Source organism: Spermophilus citellus (genome assembly GCF_964194105.1).
Source record: "Spermophilus citellus genome assembly, chromosome: 1".
NCBI lineage: Eukaryota > Metazoa > Chordata > Mammalia > Rodentia > Sciuridae > Spermophilus > Spermophilus citellus.
This window is the reverse complement of record NC_138182.1, coordinates 146,231,752-146,253,476: the sequence shown is the minus strand read 5'-3', so window position 1 is coordinate 146,253,476 and position 21,725 is coordinate 146,231,752. Positions and strand designations below refer to the sequence as shown.

At 46.7% G+C, this 21,725-nt stretch overlaps 1 protein-coding gene across 2 annotated transcripts; it reads right to left on the bottom strand.

Annotated features, from left to right (window-relative positions):
- Positions 1-549: 549 nt before the first annotated feature.
- RMND5B (required for meiotic nuclear division 5 homolog B) lies at positions 550-10,780 on the bottom strand. Of its 2 annotated transcripts, XM_081297475.1 has the most exons (10): positions 10,583-10,779; positions 7,818-7,968; positions 5,909-6,054; positions 5,663-5,803; positions 4,916-5,016; positions 4,541-4,707; positions 3,397-3,562; positions 1,460-1,562; positions 1,209-1,363; positions 550-1,127 (listed from the first exon to the last, which is right to left on the bottom strand). In XM_081297475.1, exons 1-10 carry the CDS (start codon positions 10,661-10,663, stop codon positions 1,064-1,066), a joined length of 1,275 nt encoding a protein of 424 aa, XP_081153601.1. In that variant the 5' UTR covers positions 10,664-10,779; the 3' UTR covers positions 550-1,063. The 2 variants fall into 2 exon arrangements, with proteins under 2 accessions (XP_081153601.1, XP_081153602.1); XM_081297476.1 differs by lacking the exon at positions 550-1,127 and having other exon boundaries at positions 1,225-1,363; positions 1,460-1,608; positions 10,583-10,780.
- Positions 10,781-21,725: the final 10,945 nt, after the last annotated feature.

Here is a 21,725-nt window from a genome sequence, read left to right as displayed (position 1 = left end):
TATTTTTTGAGACAGGGTCTTGCTAAGTTGCTGAGGCTGGCCTAGAACTTGGAATCCTCCTGCCTCAGCCTTCCAAGTCACTGGATTACAGACATGCCCCACAGCACCTGGCTAGTAGATTTAATATAGGAATATGAAGCTAAATACAAACCCAGGCCTTTCTCCTTAACATAATGGCCTTTGCAAACACTGTATACCTGAGGTCCCTCCCTGCCTTATAAACTCCCTCACCACAGGATTTAGTACCCATAGCAACCAGTCTTCAGCCTCCCTGGGGTAATCTGCAAAGAGTTTATGCTTGGGTCAAGAGCTGTTGAAAATCTTAAATCCTTTCATCTTAAATCCTCTTACAGTGATTTCTAATAAGATTTTATACACATATATATAAAAGCACCTTGCCCAGGGTTGCACATCTCCCACATTTTCCCCCCAGGCAGACTTTCCAGATGATCTGGCTAACCATGGTTCTGTTAGCAGCCACCAGGCCATGCCAGTATGTATGGTGCAGCGGGCACATAATTGTCAGTGAAGCTCCAGGCTGGCTAGAAGTAAGGAGAAGAGCTGTGAATATATTTGCTCAAAGTTATAAAACAACAGCATTCAGTTCTAACTTGGACTACTTACAACGGGGAATGGATATACAGTTGAGGCTATACAGTGGGAGGAGCTGGCCACAGCTGGATCTAGGCTGAGAGGCAGAGGTGGATACAGCCTTCACATGGCAGTAAAAGCCATGGCTGAGGATGGGGTGGAAGATTGTTGCTGATGTCAAGACCTTTGCTACTCTGTCAGTTGCTAAGTGGGGCAAATGTAAACAGCAAGAGTACAGAGGCCAGCATTTCCCTTTCCTTATAGCCAAGGAGGTAGCTGCCCAGTCTAGCTCTTAACCTCTTTTCTTGGCCTCTGCCAAAAGCTTGGACAGGCTCCACCCTATGGTAGTGTTCCTCAGCCAGTTCCTCTGAAATGAATTCCAATCCACTAAAGCCACTCATCCATCCACCCCTAGACAGACTGAGGCTCATGGGAGAAAACCCCTTCCAACAAAGTTCCTTCCAGGCAGCAATCAGAATATGATGCGTTTCCCGTCTGCTGGGTTCTGCTCCATGGGACAATAAGGACATTTCAGCCTGCAAAGGGAGAACCAAGACCATCTCAGGGGTGGCCAGCAGAGCAGCCTGGTCAAGATAGAATTAGGCGGGGGGACTTACTTTCCTCCATTAATGAGCTTGTTTAGTGCGTCTCGGGAAATGACATGGCCACAGATGAGCTTGATGGGAGGGTTGGAATCTGATGTCTGCTGGCGGAGGATGGGGCAAGCAAACACCGAGTGGTACCAGCACTTCATGCCTAGTTCAATCTCAATCTGGAGAGGGTGACAAAGGATTGAGTTCCATTTTCTGTCCTGGCTGTATTCCCTGGTGCCTGCCTTGTGCTAACGCCTCCCCCTACCAGGCCTCACCGGCAACTCATCCTTGTGACTCCAGACCCCAGTGCACTGCCTCTGCTCAATCACAGCTTTGATGTTCATCAGCACGGGCAGCGCCACACAGCCAGAGGCAAAGCTGCAGAACAAAGAGCAGGGGCTGGAGTAGCTCAGACCACAGAGACCTGGATGACAGACAAAAGGACTGGTGCAGCATGTCTTTGGCAAGGGACTTGAGACAGGATTAAAAAGTAGCGAGAGATGAAATCAGTCCTTGAAAATCCCTCAGTGGCTCATAAAATGCTATATATGTAGACAGGTATGTCTAACTCTAGAGAGTCATTCTAATGTACCCCAAAGTTTGAGAACCTATAAGAAAGACAAAGAGAAGCTCCAGAGCAGATATCTGCTCATCCAAACCAATGAAAAATGGTATGCTGGTCATGGTGGTGCACACCTGTAATCCCAGCAACTCGGGAGGCTGAGACAGGAGGATCAAAAGTTGGAGGCCAGCCTGGGCAACTTAGCGAGATCCTGTCTCAAAATAAAAAATAAAAATGACTGGGGATGAAGCTCAGTGGTAGAGCACCCCTGAGTTCAATCCCCAGTAAACACACACTAAAAAAATTCCATGGTGTGACTTGGAGGACAGTGGTCAATTTGGAAGGGCCCCAGCCCATTTACAGGGTCTATCCTACTGTCTTGTCACAGTATACTAGTAGGATAGTGGCTATAATCTAGGATACTGAAAAATGAGAAAGGGGGATTCAGTTCTCAAAAATCATCGCATGGGTGATAGGGAGCTCACTGGTTGGGAACTTGGATGATGAATTCTAGAAATGCATAGGGTAGTGTTGTACAGCACAGAGCCTGTCAAAAGGCCAGTGGTGTTCTTGCCAGGAAATAATAATCCAAATCCATGGTAACAAAGTAGATGAAATTGGAGTCAGTCTTCCACATTGGGGAACAGTATAAAACTCCATAACCAGTCTAAATAAAATGCAATGTGAAGCTGGGGCAGTAGGGTACACACCTGTAATCCCAGCTACTCAGGAGGCTAAGGCAGGAGGATCACAAGCTGGAGTTAGCCTCAGCAACTTAGTGAGACCCTATCTCAAAATTTAAATCTTAAAAGGACTAGGGATTTATTCAGCTCAGTGGTAAAGCACCCCTGAGTTCAATCCTCAGTGAAAAAAAAAAAATTTTTTTTTTTTTTAATTAAAATAAAAAGAGCTGGGGCTGGGATTGTGGCTCAGCGGTAGAGAGCTCGCCTAGCACAGGCGGGACCCGGGTTCCATCCTCAGCACCACATAAAAATAAAAAGGCATTGTGTTGTGTCCATCTACACCTAAAATATTAATAAATAAATAAATAAAAATAAAATAAAAAGAGCTGAGTAGAAAACCCCTAGGTTGAATCCCCAGTACTGCAAAAAAAAAAAAAAAAAAAAAAAAAAAAAACAATGTGACAGCTGTCCACTGTGGTGGAGTATAGCTCTGGGGTCAGTCCAAGTGTCCTTTATTCTGTGAGGCATGCTAATTCCATGGTGAACTGCCACTTCCTCATCTGTAAAATGAGGATAACAGTACCTCCAATTCCCAGAGTTATTGTGAAGCTGGGATAGAAGGATATTACTGTGACGGAGACTTCTAAGCAACAGCTCTAAATTCACATTACTCCACCACACAAGTCTCCCCTGAGGGAAGTGGCTATTTGAGAGAAGAAACAAAAAGGTCACAGGGCTGCACAAAGGCATGGATTTGTCTTCATTGGGAGGGTCTTGCCATAATCTAGGAGAGATGTGCAGGCAAGGCAGGGCCCTCTATTTTAACTATAAAAACGGGGAATTTCTGCCTCAAAGGATGATTCGGTGAAAACACCAAGAAGCATCCCAGTAGGTGGCAGTGCCTTGGCAAAATCATGTTTCCCTCTAAGCCCTCCCCCTTATGCTGCCCTCCCAGGCTGGGTCATACCTGACACTGAGTGGGGACTCCACAGAGAGCCCCAGCAGGGAACAAGCATCCCGGGTAAAGGTCTCACAGATCTCTGCCCAGTGGCTGCTGTCCAGGAGGTGGCAGTAGGGCGACTTCTCCAAACCCAGCCGCAGGTACACAAGGCTGCCCATCATCACCTGAATCTCTACAAGGCAACCAAGCAGCAGTTCAGAGGATGCAGGGGCTCCAGATCCATCCTGGGGGGGAGGGCAGCAGGACTGAGAAGCACAATTCTGTGAGCTCCACTGAACACTGCAGCTCCCTGGCCCCTTGACAGACTGAGCAGGAACTGAAACACCCTCAGGCAGCTCCCTGGCCCCTTGACAGACTGAGCAGGAACTGAAACACCCTCAGGCAAAACTGATTCTAAAACCAGCTGGAAGGGGAGGTCTGGGCTACTGCCATAAATCAAGAACAGGTGTTGCCAACATGGAATCAGGAGGAAGTCCCTTTCCAATCCTCTTTCCATCCTTCTGTTTGCATCAAAAGCAAGTCTCCACTTAGCACAAAATGTCTCCACTCACCAACTCTAATCTCCCTTTTTAACAAAAGCAGATCCCATGTTTGACACTGTCAGGAGGCAGCAGTATCTAACAAAAATTTAAAATCATTGCTTGTGGGCTGGGGATGTACTCAGTGGTAGAGTGCTTGCCTAGCATGTGTGTGACCCTGGGTTCATCCCTGGTGGAGGAGTATGGGTCATTCAAAGGCAAGACTCAAAGGACAGGCTTGGAAATGCAAATATGAAGGAAGGGGACTCAGGAAGAACATGCCAGAGAAGATGCTCAGGTGAGTCTTATTAAACAGGGCCCTTCTAGGTAGGTAGAAACATATGAGGCAGAGGAAGCAGCATGAGGGCATGGCATGCTCTGGGTATAGGTATGGCACACAGCAGGCACTGGAGACTTGATGTGTCTGAGATGACAGTATAAAGATTTCGCAGATGTGGATGAAGAAGAGCACTGAGTGTGGAGCTTACCTCAGAGGCAATAAGGGGTCAAAGAGAGTTTTTCAGGTTGGGGAGAGGCATCTGGGTGTCAGAACCCAATGTGGGCACAGGGACTGGCAAACTGACACATCAGCTGGACCCCAGCAGCACCACCCTCAGTGCCTGGGCACATACCCCGCTGGTGGAGTCGAGCAAAAGGCTGAAAGTGCCGGGCATAACTGAGGGCCTCCAGCTGCTTCTCAGGGCCGCCTGCAAGGAGACGGATGAAGTGCAGTCGGTGCAGCTTGAACTCCAGGGAACTGTTGAGCTCCAGCAGGCGCTGCCTATGAGAAACGGCCCATCTGGGAAGAAAGGAGCCATGTTGGTGAGGGCTAAAAAGCGGGCTCTGGCACAGCCAGAATCTGAGAGAAGGGATCCAAAAGAGTGTGAGGCCCTTGAGACAGGGCTGGAAGCATGTCAAGCACATCTGGGTGAAATGAAGACCACAGACAAGTTCTGCCCCTGAGAGGCTATGACGAGTGCTACTAGCCCACCCATGGTCCTCCTTACTCAAGTGCAGGCCCCAGGTCTTGTTCGTGCAGAGCTTCCAGGATTCGATTCAACTCCAAGAAGGGCTGCTTGAAATCCAAGTCCACATTCAGTGTTGATTCCTGTGGGGGAGAAAGAGAGATCTCACCACTGGAAGACAGAGTTTCCAAAAGTCTGTTAGACACATAATAAAACTTGATCTGCCAAAAACAGACTGAAGTGAGGCAGAGTTTGCAAGGCGAGCCATGGTCTCCTGCCAGCCACATAGGTCCCTCTTATTCCCATTTCATTTCTAAGGAGGTCGAGTGCCACGGCTGACCTCCCAGAGTGCAGAGTGCAGACCACAAACTATATCCCACCATTGGGGTACTGAGAACAGTCCTCAGGCCTGACATTGATGAGCTTGGTGAGAAAATTCCTTTTCAATCCTCCTAATTACATTAAGGCAAAGACTCCTTTTCTTCCATTGCCAATGTGTCTTTAATGCCTAACAAGTGCTACTTTATCATTTCACTAATCCCCTTTTTAATAAGGGGATATCAGGCTTCAACTTAGCAACCTGGCTACTGTAGAAATCAGTAACTTTGCTTTTTATCATATATCTTTTTAGAGCAACCTTCTATTTTATGGAAGGGAAATGATTTCTAAAATACATGTATTTAAACAATGGCAGGGATTTAACAGGAAGAAAATGATCAGATAAAAAGCAGAATGAGTAGGTACCCTCAGCACCTTCCCAGCCCACCTGATTCCTGGCACAGTCATTACCTGGCACAGCTCCTCAGCAACACTGAGCATGCCCTGCTGGTACAAGTGCTCCACAATGGCCAGCTGCAGAATCTGCTGCTGCTTCTCCCGTGAGTCCCATACCGCGTCGGAGACTACACCACATATCTCAGAGTCAAAGTTCTGACAAGGAGAGATAGGGCCCAATAACTTCAGTGCCCACAATTGCTCTCCTGCCAAGCTCCAGGATATTCCCACCCCTAGTCCTCGGGCTGCCCACATGCTCACCCTGTCAATGGCTTTGCCCACTCGGGACACGCTGCTGTGAATGTCCTTATGGTCTGAAGCCAGTTTCTGGACAGTGTCTTTGATCTTCCGGCAGCACTGGGACATCACCAGGGAGAGGGTAGCTGAGAGAGGGGTCCCTTGGAGTGCTTCAGAGAAACAGTGGAGCAAGTCAGGACACAGAGGATCCATTTCTGCTTCCTCTATTCTAAATGCGGGCCTGGTAATAAAGTGCTTGCCTAGCATGCATGAGGCCTGGATTTGCTCCCCAGCACCACCAAAAAAAAAAAAAAAAAAGTAGCTGAGGAAGTAGTTCATTGCTAAATGCCGGCCTGGCAGCCTGAACTCCACAGTGAAATATCTAGCTTCTATTTCAGATCCTGCCACTTTTTAACTTGGAACTGGTCAAGTGGGAGAAGCCAATTTATCCCTTGTGCTTTCATTCCTTCATCTATAAAAACTATAGATTGCTATAAATTGAAGACAATTTGGCATTTACTGTGAGTTAACTGTTTTAGCTCATGTACTGCATTCATACACAGAATTATATGTTTGTCAAGTTAAACACTGACCCACTCTATACCAGTAATTCCACTTCCAAGAGAAATAAAAGTGATGGCCACCCAAAATCTTATATGTGAATAAGAAATAACCCAAATGTTTATCAACTAATGGATAAATAAAATGTGGCCTATCCATACAATCAATATTATTTAGCCATAAAAAGGAATAAAGCTAGGCATGGTGGTAGTCCCTGCTACTTGAGAGGCGGGAGGATCACGGGAGTCTACAAGTTTGAGACCAGCCTGAGCAACACAGCAAGATCCTGTATCAAAAAGAAATAATGTCCTGGTACATGCTACAACATGGAAGAATCTTGAAAACATTATGTTATTGAAAGAAGTCAGAAACAAAAGGCCACATATTGTATGAATCTATATATATGAAGTGTCCAGAATAGGTAGATCTATACAGACAAAGTAGATAAGCAATTGCCAGGGTGTTAGTGGGAGGAATGGACAGACTATTAATGGGTTGGGTATCTTTTGGGGGTGATAAAAATGTTCTAAAATTAGATAGTAGTAATGATTGTTCAACTTTGTAAATATTCTAAAAAAACACTGAATTGTATACTCAAAAAGAGTGAGCTTAATGATATATGAATTGTAGCTCAAAAGAGAGATAGGTTGGGGATGTAGCTCAGTGGTAAAGTGCTTGCCTAACATGCACGAGGTCTTGGGTTTGATCACTAGCACCATGAGAAAAAGAATAAAGGGCTGGGGATGTGGCTCAAGTGGTAGCGCGCTCGCCTGGCATGCGTGCGGCCCGGGTTCGATCCTCAGCACCACATACAAAGATGTTGTGTCCGCCGATAACTAAAAAATAAAAATATTAAAAAGAAAATCTCTCCCTCTCTCTCTCTCTCACTCTCTCTAAAAAAAAAAAAAAAGAATAAAGAGCCGGGTACGATGGCACATGCCTGTAATCCCAGTGGCATGGGAGGCTGAAATAGGAGGATCGCAAGTTCAAAGCCAGCCTCAACCTCAGTGAGGCACTAAACAACTTAGTGAGACCCTGTCTCTAAATAAAATATGCAAAAGAGCTGGGGGTGTGGATCAGTGGTTGAGCACCCCTGAGTTCAATCCCTGGTACCCAAATTAAAAAGAAAGAAAGAAGGGGACCAAAAAAAAAAATAAACACAACAGAATAATTTCAGGTAAATTAATAATTTTGGTTGGGCTTTTTGAAAGAGCTCAGAGAATGCCATTACACCCATTTGAAGAGGCCTAGGGGTATATGTATCAATGTCCTAATCATCCTTCCCGGACCACGTCACCAAGACCAAGTAGCCCTAGATCTCCCCCATCCACAGGAAGTCTGGTATGGGGATCTCTCAGGGGTGGACACCCACCTGCATTGGCCAGCTCAGCCCGCAGCTGGCCCACATAGTGTAGCAGCTCCTCCAGGCTCTGCTCACAGTGCTGCCCATAGGTCAGGAACTTCTGCAGGACTTTGTCCAGCTCTCTCTCCACACATGCACATTGCTCCATGACAGCCTCTGCCTGAGGAATGTCAACTGGGTCAAGCCCGAAATGGACCAGGGTGACACAGTAGGGGAGCTCCCAGACCATTTATTCAGATCCCTCTCACCATTCCCATATCATATATCAATATTCAGAAATCCCCTACATTGCTAGGTATGGTGGCACATGCTTTGTTACAAAACATGAACCAAAAACAAAGTATTAAAAAAAAAAACCTTGATCCTGTCCTTATATAAGTCTGGTATCCTCCCACAGGTACCTGGGTGGATGGATGGGAAGCTGTGGACCAAATCTGTTTTGTTAAGCAGGGGATTCCTTTTTTTTTTTTTTTTTTTGGTACTAGGGATTGTACCAGGAGCACTTTACTACTAAGCTATATCCCAGTCCTTTATTATTTTTTATTTTGAGAGAGGGTCTCACTAAGTTGCTCAGGGCCCCACTAAGTTGCTGAGGCTCGCCTTGAACTTGTGATCCTCCTGCCTCAGTATTCTGAGTCACAGATATTACAGGTGTGTACCTCCATACCCAGTTTGTTCAGTTTTTAGTTTGGTTTTACTTTTTTGATACTAGGGTTCATAACCACTGAACTACATCCCAGATCTTTTTATTTTTATTTTGAGACAGAGTCTCACTAAGGTTCTGAGTGTCTCCCTAAATTGGTGAGTTTGGCCTGGAACTTGTGCTCTTCCTGCCTCAGCCTCCTGAGTAACTGGGATTACAGGGAATGCACCACCACATCCAGCTCATTTCCCTTTTAAATCAGGACACAGAGCAGGTCTCACACAATCCTTAGTAGGCTATACAGTCTAACTAGAAACCCATACACTGCACAGGGTCATATCTCATGTATTTCTTATATTCCTTATTGCCACCTCTTACAGTTTGTGAAATTGGTTATCCATATACTACAGTGATACAAACCATCAAGGCAATCCTTGAATGGATAATATTTGGAAATATAGCTTAGAGAATAACTGCCAACCATGTTGGTCTGATGGGCCTGGCCTTTCCCTCTAGTGTCAGCCAACCCCCACTGCTAGCTCATGGATAGGCACCTTGTGCCCAACCAACCAGAACCCTCATTCTCACAGCCCGACGCCCTGATACATGTTGCTTCCCCCTGGTCTGCTCTCTGGCCCATCTTTCTCCAGTTTGTCAGATGTCACAGGAAGCTAGCCCCCTTCTTAAACCCTTCTCACTCTAGGTCACTGTTCCCCACCATTTTAGAGCAGGCTTTGACACTGAACACACAATCTTCAAAATGTTGGTAACAGAATTAATTTCCCTCCTCATATATCTATAGGACTTGAAATGAGGGGACTGTTTACACATCTCTCTAAAATGGTCAAATCTAGCCAGTTGTCATTCTCTTAAGGAGTACAGGTGCACACCTGTAATCCCAGCAACTTGGGAGGTAAGGCAGGAGGATGGCAAGTTCAAGGCCAGCTTGGGCAACTTAGTGAGACCCCCATCTCAAAATAAAACATAAAGAGGACTGGGGGTGGGCTGGGGATGTGGCTCAAGTGGTAGCGCGCTTGCCTGGCATGCGTGCGGCCCGGGTTCGATCCTCAGCACTGCATACAAACAGGGATGTTGTGTCCGCCGAAAACTAGAAAATAAATATAAAAAATTCTCTCTCTCTCAAAAAAAAAAAAAAAAAAAGAGAGGACTCGGGGTATATTTCAGTAGTGGAGTCCCCCTGGGTTCAACCACCAGTACCCACCCCACCACAGACACACCAAAAAGAGGTACAGAGTAACATCATAAAGAAAATCCTATGTCCAAGATGAACATCAGAATCTTCCCACTTTCACCAGACTCTTCCCCATTTCCAGCAAAACCACCAGTCCTGGCCTCATCACCTCAGTCCCATTCTATAACCCTATCTCCCTAGACACAGGGAACAAGTAACAAGGAAATGGCACCTGGGGCCTTGGGATATGTTTAACCTTCTCTCCTTATAGCTGATGCTATCAAACACACTAAAATTTGTAACCATGGTGTCCAGAAGAAATGCCACCCCACCCCAAAGAAATACACTATAACTGGATATGTGCCAGTGTGGGCAAAAGGTAACATAGACTCCCATATAAAATGAAATGAAAATTTTATTGCTATTATTAATAGCTAACATTTCATAAGAGCTTATTATGTACCAGGCATTGCTGTAATGACTTCACATGCATTAACTCATTCATTTAATTCTCACAAAAACACTATGAGGTATGTACAGTTATTAGACCCACTTTGCAGATGAGAATATGAGACACAGAAAGATTAAATAAGTTGCCCAAGGTCACACCATCTGGGAAGCGGAGGAGTGGGAAATGAAGCCAGGCGGTCTGGCTCTAGGCTCCAGAGCCCGTCCCTGAAATACTTCATATTACAAGTATGGCCAGAACCAGCTTAACAGGTCACTATTTTACTAGGAAAGGAAAGCAGCAAATACTTGTGGTTGGAATCAATGTATAGTAATCATTAATGATAACAAGAAACAGAAAGTTAACCACAGAGCCTGTGAGAACCATCTTCTGGGGAAGATGGCAAGACAAAAGAATGTTTGCCAAGTGTCTGGGAACCAGAGTCCCAATTTACCAAAAATAAACATGTCTCAAAAAGGTCAGGACCTTACCAAGGTCAAAAGGTCTGGTCCTGTTGGATATCGAGTGACATGAGGACCATGAAAACCCAAAGCAGCATCTTGAGACTTCATTAAAAAGTTGACGAAGGAGTCAGGGATGGTGGCACAATTTATAATCCAAAGGATTCACGAGGCTGATGCAGGAGGATCACCAGCAACATCAGTCTTGAAAACTTAGTAAGACCCTGTCTTAAAATAAAAAACAAGGCCAAGGCAGGAGGATCACAAGTTCAAGGCCAGCCTCAGCAACTTAGCAAGACTCTTATCTCAAAATAAAATAAAAAAGGACTGGGGATGTGGCTCAGTGGCTAGGCACCCCCAGGTTCAAGCCCCAGGCATGGGGAAGGAGTGTTGAGGAAGGAGATGGGCATAGGCTTTTCATCCCAGCATTGTTTGTTGTAGCAAAGACTAGGAGAAAAACCTAGGGGCCTCATCACTAGAAGAATCAGTAAGTAAGTAAAAAAGTGGGGGTGCACCTATGGAAATCTGTGTGGCACTTAGAAACTGTATTCTAGATATATCCACAGCCACATCAGGAAGATCCCAAAGCATGGTCATGAGGTACGGGAAATAAAATGAAGTCCAGGTGTTTTAAATAAAAACTTAAAACATATGCATACAACTAAGGCAAATAAAAGATATACACCAAATAAAAGGATAAACAGTGTCACGCAGTATCTGTAGGGGATTGGATTTTCCTAGAATACTATGGGTGCTCAAGTTCCTAATACAAAATGGCATAATTGGGCTGGAGTCATGGCTCAGTGGTAGAGCACTTGCCTAGCATGTGTGAGGCACTGGGTTCAAAATAAATAAATAAAATAAAGGTATTGTGTCCACCTACAACCAAAAAAAAAAAAAAAAATTTTTTTTTTTAAATGGCACAGGAGGGGCTGGGGTTGTGGCTCAGCGGTAGAGCACTTGCCTTGCATATGCAGGACCCTGGGTTTGCTCCTCAGCACCACATAAAAATAAACAAATAAAATAAAGGTATTGTGTCCAACTATAACTAAAAAATAAATATTTTTTAAAAAATGGCATAGGGGCTGGAGTTGTAGCTCAGCAGTAGAGTGCTTGCCTCGTATGTGTGAGGCACTGTATTTGATTCCCAGCACCACATATAGATAAGCAAATAAAAGTCCATCAAGGACTAAAAAATAAAGAAATAATGATGTAATATTTGACATTACCTACACATTCTCCCCTATGCCCTGAGCATGCTAAACACATACTCTACCACCGAGTTACATCCCCAGCAGCCCCTTTCCTATACTTTAAATCATCTCTAGACTACTTATAATACCTAATACAATGTAAATGCTATAAAAATAATTGTTACACTGTAGGAAATAATGGCAAGAAAAAACAGACTATACATCTTCAGTGCAGACACAATCTTTTTTCTGCATATTTCTGATCCGTGATCTCTTGAATCCACAGATGAGAACCCATGGATGTGGAGGGCTGACTATACACCAAACACATCAGAGTGGCTTCCTATAGTGGGGAGAAAGGGAGGGATGGAGATAATAAGGGGATACATACATAAATGCAAACAAGAAAAAGGCCCTTCCAGGTGTGGTGGAGCATGACTGTAATCCCAGCAACTTTAGAGGCTGAAGCAGGCCAGTCTGGGCAACTTAGTGAGTTGGGTTTTTTTTGTTTTGTTTTGTTTTTAAGAAAAGGCTAGGAATGTAGTTTAGCAGCAGAACACTTGCCTAGCATGTGCAAGGCCCTGGGTTCAATCCCCTATACAAGAAGAGAAAAAAGGAAAGGGACCTGCATGGACCAATTAAATATACTGTGAACTGAAATGTGTTATTAACTCAATAAAAAAAAATTTTTGAAAAGAGGTGCTGGAGTGTTCCTCAGTATTAGAGTACTTGCCTAGCATGTGCAAGGCCCTGGGTTGGATCCCCTGTACAGTAATCAATCAATCAATCAATCAATCAATCAAATTCAATTCAATTAAAAATAAAAGAGTCAGGAAACCAGGACTCCCTGCAGGTATTCAATCCAAAGAGCCCAAGAGGCTAATTCAGTCCATTTGGAACAAACCATGCTGCTTAAATCAATCCATCATCTTCACCAAACACAAGAATGTGTGTATTTGTCTTTGACAAACTGCATGATTAATATAAATGCCAATGCCTGGAATTTCACATCCACTGATCCTAAGCCTCCCTCCCCAAGACCTCAGTGTATAGAAATTATCCACCAGGGTGATCGTTCCAAAACACACATCTGATCCTGTCACCCCTTTGCTCAATACTGCCATGGCTTGATACACAAGCCCTTTGCAATTATGTATTCACTTCCTTTGCACAAGCTGTTCCTATTCTAGAGAATCTTATGTATTTCTTTTTTGCATGGAGAATATGAGCTAATTATCAGCTCCCCATGAAACCCTCAATGACCTCTCCCTACCTCCTTTTCTACTTCACAAGCCTGTCCAGGGGCATCTGCACCACACACATCTGAGTCTCTACTGTGACACAGTAACTATCTGTTCATACATCTATCTCCCTGCACTGGACTATGAGCTCTCAAAGACTAACATTAGTCCCATCTTCTCCCTTCCTTCAGTGCCCAGTCCATGGCCTGGTTCATGAATGAGTGCTCAGTAAGTACTTGCTGATTAAATGGTGCATCTGCCAGACATGGTAGTTCTTACCTATAATCCCAGAGACTCAGAAGGCTGAGGCAGAGGATCACAAGTTCAAGGCTAGCCTCAGCAATTTAATGAGGCCCTGAGCAACTGGGCTCAGTGGCGAAGTATCCCTGGATTCAATCCCCAGTACCAAAATAATTAATTAAAATAAATAGTGCATCCATTCCCTAATCTTTGACCTAGAGAGCTTGAGCTCAAACCTGTAGGTATGAACAGAAAGACACATGAGGGAAGTATTAAATCTTCACTTAGACAGGCATGGGAGTTTTGCCCCTAGTTTTAAGCATCCCAAAACAAGAGGGCTCCTGGGGAGGGAAGAAGGGAAATTTGTGCCAATCATAGACTAGTCCCTTTTGCCTTTTATCTCCATTGCCTCCATTGACCTAATTATTGTACTTTTACAGTCGCCATCCTTATATCTTTTCCACCTTACATAACATTCCTCTGCTCAAAACCAATAGATTTTTCCACTGTACATGGAATAAAATCCTCTCCCTCTATTTGGCCTACAAGATTCTACATGAACAATCCCACACCCCACCCAACTACCTTTCCAACTTCATCAACCCACTACTCTTCCCCTCACATGCTTCATTCTAGCCACATTAGCCTTCTGTTTTGTTGTTGTTGTTGTTGTTTCACTACATCCAATTTATTTCTGCCTCAGGGCCTTTGTACTGATTCTTCCCTCAGCCTGGATCACTTTCCCATCTCTTCCCACGGCTGGCTCTTTTTTATTCAGATCTCAACACAAATGCCATCTTTTCTGAAAGGCTTTCCTAGACCACAGTATATAATGCTGACCCCTCTGCCTCAACCTCACACCAGTCACCCTATTATATGGCCCTGTTCCTTTTCTTCATTGCACATCGCTATCTGAAGTTTCAAATCTCTCTTCTCACTGACCAAAACTGGAAGGAGGAAAAAGCCCACCATTTTGCCTAAGCAGCAAGACCCTACTGAGATTACATCTGCATTAACGTGCAAATAACTGGCAAACTCCCATTTATCCTTCAAAAGACCCGGTTCAAATGCCCTGCCGGGGGACCCCTCCTCCCGCAGCTGTTTACCTCCGACCCAGGGGGTCGCACTAGGATGGGACCCAGCGACTCCACCCCTTGAGGAAGCTCTACGAGGATGGGGAGTCCTATGATTCTGTGGGACTCCAGCTCCCGGGCCGGGGCCAAAGACTGCAAAGAGAACAAGCCAGAGGATGAATTGGCCTCCCTGGCCCTGAGCCTGGGAGGCCGTCCGTCCTGCGCTCGCCCCGCCGCCGCACCCCTCGCCGCCCCCCACGCCTCCGCCAGCGGCCCTGGGCCCGCACCTCCGGGCCCGCAAGCCCCAGGGCACTCACCTAGTCCTGCAGCCGGGGCCCGGCTTCCGGCGCCGCTGTCATCGGAACCGGAAATCGCGACGGTTGCACCCAGTGTCTGGACTCGCCCATGCGCGGTTTCGCAGGGGGGGGGGATGGCCGGCTAATTCGCCTGCGGCAGGTCTTCTCTTCCCTCCCGCGCCGAAAGTGGAGGCGCCCACAGGAGCCGACAGCTAGTCGCAGACCCTGTGTCGCGCCCTGGCAACCCGCTCCCAGACTCCTAGTTCCTCGGACAAGGCCCCAACCTCCCAGATAGCCGGAAGGAATCAGACCGAACCACTGACTCGCCCGCGGGGGTGTGCGGGGCTGGCGGCCCACAGGGTAGAGGTGCACCTTGGTTCCTGCGCTGCGGGATTCGGCTCAGAAGCCCCAAACCGCGCAAAAAAAAATGCCTGCCTCCTTTCTGTCACCTGTAATTCAAAGTAAATAGAGCGCTGGGGGTGTGGCATGGGCAAGGCCTGCAGTTCCGCCCCCAGAACCACAAGTAGTAGTAGTACTAGTAATAATAATAATAATAATAATAATTACAATAATAATAATAAAATATCTCTAAACAGCACTATGTATGTAAGGGATCCAGCAGTCAGGCTTTTTTCGTCGTGCTTTTTTTTGTGTGTGTGATAACAAGTAATGTTTAAAAGAAAACTCCTTGCTGGTTTGTTGTTTTGGTAGTGGAATCTGAACCCAGGGGCACCCTACCACAGAGCTACATCCCCCTTAGCTTAGGCCTAAATTGCTGAGATTGGCTAGGAACTAGCAATCCTCCTGCCTCAGCCTCCTGAGTTGCTGGGATTACAGACAGGCACTACCACACCAGGCTTCTATTTTTTATTTTGAGGGAGGGTCTGCTGAGTAGTCCAGGCTGGCCTCTGACTTTTCATCCGCCTTTTTCAGCCTTCTGAGTAACTGCTGTACTCCTAGACCCTAAACCCATACTTAATCTGCCCACAGGATAGTCGATTTGAGAATGGAATTATGCGGACAGGAAAGATGGTACAGCATGTGCCCTCCTGCCCTCCATGGGTTGCCCTTCTTACAGTAAGGGTGACACATCTGTCCTAAGCAGGAAGGGTGTATCTGAAAGGAAAAAGAAGATGGTGACTCCAAACCCAGGCCAGAACTGAATTTACCAGGCCCTCTTCTTCTGAAGGGAAGGGCTAGAGAACTCCCACCCTCTCCTCAGACCTCAAAGACTTAAACAAAAAATAGCCCCACAATAAAGTTTCAATCGCTGTTTTCCTGGGTCTCTGTTTCCCTGATTTACTGCTCCCTTTTATGGTTGATTTCACTCCAGGTCATTCGGGCTGCAACCCTTCACACCTCCTCTTCTTCCCTGCCCCCACCCCTTGCACAATCTTGTTTTGATTTGTTTTCTTAATAAAGCACATCACTTGCACAATCTGGCTTTGTTTTCTTTACAACCTTCACTTGAAATTATGTTTACTTGTTGATCTATCTTCCGGCCCTTAACCCTGCCTCCCCTACATTTTAAGATTAAAAGCTCCATTGGGACCTGGACTTTGTGTTCATCATTGCTAGAAACCAGTAGGTGCATAAAGATGCTGGGAGGAAGCGGATATTCTCATATGAAAGAAGAAACCCTAGCTCAAAAACCTTCAGAAGCACGGCAGGTGAGGAGCCAGTCAGTTCAGAGAGGGACCCTATGCCTTTGGGGGCGTCAGATGGAGCATCTTGGAGGTGCCTGGCGGTGCACTCACTCGGATCCTGGGTGGTCCTGGCCCCACACGCGGAAGAGGCGGGGGCGAAGAGTTGAATGAACCGTGCTTGGGGCCAAGGAAGCCAGGAGGCCTCTAAGCTGAGCAGGAGCTGACAGGACCTCACAGGCTTTGGAGACCGCCCCAGGGCTTCCCTACTTCCTCTCTGGAGCCCTGGCCGCCTTCCCTACAGAGCAGGCACTGTGGGCAAAGTTGGGAAGAACCTTGAAAACACCGCTCACATCAAGCGGTTTAACCTTTGCTGTCTTGTCTTCCCCAATATGTGATTTTCCTTGTGTTCAGACTTGTTAATTTCACTGTGCACCAACTTTTACTGCAAAGTTGATTTTATCATTCTTTCCTAGTTGGGGTTGTATATATTTGGTTTTTGTTGAGGGGATGGGGTTGCTTCCAAACAAGTTGCTTCATTAGCTCCTCTCCATTAATTCAGCAAAGTTTGTTGAACTTTCTGCCAATTTCCTAGGATTTGATTTTTAAAATTTAACTCCTAAAATAATAACCCAAAGTCTATTTTATCTCAAAAGGGATGCTGCGAAGTATGATCCCCATGCACAATTTTGTAGTTAACCCAGGGCTCCCTATTAAATATTCCTTCCTTACTCTCTCCTTTGCAATCTCTTTATCATATTTTTTTTCTACAAAATGGAATCTATTTCTGGTTCCTCATCCTATTTATTTTTATACCAATATCCTATTGTTTTTCTTGCTACTTTGTTCTGATACCATATATTAGATAGGTGGGCTTAAGCATCTCTCACAAAAAGAAAAAAAAAATTATTGACAAAGCAGTTCAGTAGTTACCAGGGGTTGGAGGTAGGGGAGAAATTGACCAGAAAGGAGCAGAAAGGAGAATTTTGAGGGGTGATGTAATAATTATATGTCTTGATTATATGGTTGTTTATACAACTCTGCATTTGTCAAAACTCTCCAAACTGTACCCTAAAAAGGAAGAATTTTCCTGTGTGCAAATTATACCTTAGTAGGTTGGGGGTGTAACTCAGTGGCAAAGTACTTGCCTAGCATGTGTGAGGTCCTGGGTTCATTCCCCAGCACAGGAGGGGGAGTATAGAGGGGTGTAGAACATGCACACTTGGAAATGCAGCTTTCTTTGCACTTAGTCCTAGAAGGCAGAGATAGAAAAAGATGGGATCTCCTATGGCTGGTGGAGGTGGGGCAGTGGTGGGCGATGCAGCCACTGCCTTTGGCTCCACTATGAAATCCAGGAATAACCAAGCCCAACCAAGGGGAGCCATAGCTGCCTTTCTGGCCTCCCCAGCCAGACTCAAGACCCACCTAAGTCCTCACCTCTTCCTTCCACCCTCCAGGTGGCTCCAAAACAGTGCCTTGTCTTCTCTCCCTGATCTGTCCCTCCTTGCAAGTCCTAAATTCAAGCCAGAACCACCTACCTAGTTTGCAGGGCACAGAGCAAAATGAAAATGTGAGGCCTTTTGTTCAAACATTCTTAAGAAGTTCAAGATGGGGGCTGGGGATGTGGCTCAGGCGGTAGCGCGCTCGCCTGGCATGCGTGCGGCCCGGGTTCGATCCTCAGCACCACATACCAACAAAGATGTTGTGTCCACCAAAAACTAAAAAATAAATCTCTCTCTCTCTCTCTCTCTCTCTCTCTCTCTCTCTCTCTCTCTAAAAAAAAATAAGTATTTATTTATTTTTTTTTTTAGTTCTCGGCGGACACAACATCTTTGTTGGTATGTGGTGCTGAGGATCAAACCCACGCCCCGCGCATGCCAGGCCAGCGCGCTACCGCTTGAGCCACATCCCCAGCCCTAAATAAATATTTAAAAAAGTTCTCTCTCTCTCTCTCTCTCTCTCTCTCTCTCTCTCCTCTCTCACTCTCTCTTTAAAAAAAAAAAAAAAAGAAGTTCAAGATGGCAACAGCAGAGCATAACACCAAGTGTAGGGGCCCTGGGTGCTGCACAGGTCTTACACACAGAAAACTGGTCCTGGTTTTAGCCCTTTCCTTTGACTGCTCAGGGAATCCTGCACCAGCTTACCAGACTGACCAGGATCTGCTTTGCTTCCCATTCTCCTTGTTCCCCTCCTAAAATTCCACACAAGACCCTCTCTGGAACCTGCCCCAAACTTCCATATATCCTATGTCATCGCCTACAGAGGCCTGCACCCTCTTTGCAGAAAGGTTCCCTAAAATCTACATCCCTCCAGTCTCAGAGAAATGTATTTTTCATGCTCCCTTTTTCCATGTTTGGCTCACTTGTTTGATGACAGTGGAGGCCCCTGTTGTCCTCTGTCAGTGTATCTGAGCTCTTTTGAATTCTCCTCTGTCTTCTTCATCTCCTGTCTGGACCTGGTCACTATCTGGAACGACCTTCAACAGTATGGACACACACTGTCTCCCTCCTCTACACACAAATGTCAAAAGGGCAGGGAACTTTGTTAGTATGGCTTACTCACCTGAGAATGACATCTGGCCCAGAGGGAGGCCCTCAAACACCCCTATAGAATGAATAGTAACTAGCTCTGGAACTCCATGCTTGACATAGACTTGGCACAGAACAGATATCCACAATTAGCTCAGAGTTAGAGCCTTCCCTATCTTCCCCACTCTCTTACCTCAAAGCCTTCCTACTCAGGGGAGGGCTCTGGTCACCCTGCTTCTACATCTCTCCAAGTGCCTTTTGGGGCTGGAACCAGAGTGGGCTTGGCAGGGGGAATGGAAGACACTGATCTGCTCTGGCAATACCCTCAGCTCATTGGAGACAGAGAAAAACCAAGAAATATAGCAGCTTGCAAAGAGCTGATGGAGAGACATATGGACGTGTAAGTCCTGCAGAGGAGGTGGGTAGTCCAGGAAGGACTTCCTTGAGAAAGCAAGACCTGAGCACTTCCTGCCTTCTGTGTGCAATGATGGACACCAGGAGGCAGCCCAGGAAGACAGCTGATTCTCTGCCTCCCTGGCCAGGTCCAGGACTTATTCAAACCCTCACTTCTTTCTCCCACCCTCCAGGTAGCTCCAAAATGGTGCCCTGCCTCCCCTCCCTGTGTCTGTCCCTCCTTGCAAGTCTTTCAGTCCAGGATCACCTGCAGAATGAGGTAGAATGTCCAGAGGGCTAAGTCAAACTGTGGAGTTCACTGAGGTTGGAAGGGGCATTGCTATCAGTGATCCTGGAGACCAGAGTCAGAGACCTTCCGTGAGGGGTTAGGGGCCCAGAGAGCTGCTAGAAAGTGTAATACTTAAGTGAGGATCAGAGGCAGAGAGCACAGTGCAGATCTGGCTGCCTGGGTCAGATCTGCTGGGGAAGGGGATTCCAGGGGAAAGCTGAGCCTGAGAGCAGCTGAGGGCCCAGCCAGAAGTAGAAGGGAGGGGCTTCCCCAAAGCAGTAGCCACAACAGTGACAATGTGGCCCCAGTGATCAGCTGGCCCCAGAGCCTCTCAGCCTGCCTGGGGACCAGGGAACTGGTTTGCCCAGCACGGATGAACTAACCGGTATCTGGTTTTGAGACACCCCAGCTTTAGCTCTCTGGCACCCTCCCCCTTCTTCTGGGCCTGGCCTTGGTTTCTGGCACTGCTGCCAAGTTTTGGTACCGCCCACCCACTCCCCACTGGCTGTACTAGCCGGCCCAGCTCCCTAATTACTGGGTGGAGAGCTGTTCTGCAGAGCTGGTATACCAAAAGGTGGGCCCCAGCCACTCTGGGACACGTGGGCACCCAGCCTAACCAGCTCCTGGTCACAGGGAGGAAGTAATCTAGGCTTCAAGCCAACATGCAGGTCCAGGAAGTGGGAAAACCTCCAGGGGTCCATTGGCCCAGAGATCTGGGTTTAGAGGGGCCTATGAAATAGGAATACCCTAAGATCTGTGGGGACTGGCCTGCCTAACCCAGATACTTCACATTTCCCTCCTCAGGCATTAGACCTGAGCTCTGGAGTGGACCTAAATGGGTCTTAGTTAGGCTCAGGGCTCCGTCCTGGACACAGGATTGACCCAGGCCTGGCCAGTGGAGCTGATTCCTGGCAGAGGGAGAGCCAGGAAGCAGCTTTCCCAGCCTCCAATTCAGGAGCTGGCTTTTGGAGGCCAGGTGCCCCAAACACACCTCCTTGGGCACATCCACCACCCACAAACACATCTGCCATTCACAGGGCCATAAACACAGCACCCCCAGACAAGTCACACACTACACTCATGGCCCCAAAAAAGGCGGGGCCCATCAACTCATGTGCCACAATTCCCAAGGAGGCTGGGATGTAGTCCACACTCCAGCAAACTCTACAACCAGGATCCACCTACTGGGCCTGATGGCGGGGGGTGGGGGGGGGCATGTCAGGAATAGCCTGGGAAGACCAGGGGTCAGCCAAAGGGAGCAGCCTGGGTTTCTACATGCAGTACTTTTTATTTGGGGGCAGGAGGAGTACTGTGATTTGAACCCAAGTGTGCTTAATCACTGAGCCACATCCCCAGCCCTTTTATTTTTTGAGACAGCTTAGGGCCTCACCAAATTGCTACAGTTGGCTTTGAACTTGTGATCCTCTTGCCTCACCCTTCTGAGCCACAGGGATTAGAGGTGTACACCACCATGTCTGCCAAATGGAGTACTTCTAAGAGGTTCCCTGAGTGGCCCTACATGAACAAGGATTGGAGGGCAGATGACTGTGTGCTAGCTACCCTTAAGCAGGAAGCACATCAAATTCACCCTGTGGCCCCAAGCTCAAGGGTCCAACCAGAGAAACAGTAAGCACTAGATGCATGGTAGCCACTCCAATGATACATGTGTAATAAGCTGAGCTTCTCTCAAAAGATAGGGAAGACTCCACTTGCACCAGGTCACCATCTGGAGGGGAGCAAAGTCCCAAGACTGCTGAGGGACTGGGGTAGCTGTGGGTTTTCGAGAACCTGAGACCATCAGCAGGAGTGCAAGAGGACTGACAGTGGTGGGAAGTGTGGGGATGCTTCTTCAAGAAAGAACTTTCCAGAATACAAATTAGATCAAATCTCACTCCTACCTAAAAATACCCAATAGCCTTCCATTGCTTATGGGGAAATGTTCCATTCCTTCCAGTAAGATCCTTTACCAAATAACCCACAAGCTTTCCCTGCCAAGCTTCTCTGCACCTTCCTAAACCTCCCCCTCACCCACCCATGAAGAGAGAGGCACACCACAGCTGGACAGAAAGATAGGAGGTGGGCTCCAGAAGAGGTAGAGCTCACAGGAGCTTTTGGATGCCCCCACAGGATGCTGTCTTAGGCTGGCCCCAATCCAGCAGAGGCCTGGGCAACCAGGGCCCAGACTTTCCACCAAAAGGAACATTTCATATCCTTGAAATGCCTTTTGACTCGCCCTTTTGTTTTTTTGTAGTTCCCTAGTATTGTTCCTTCTGAAAA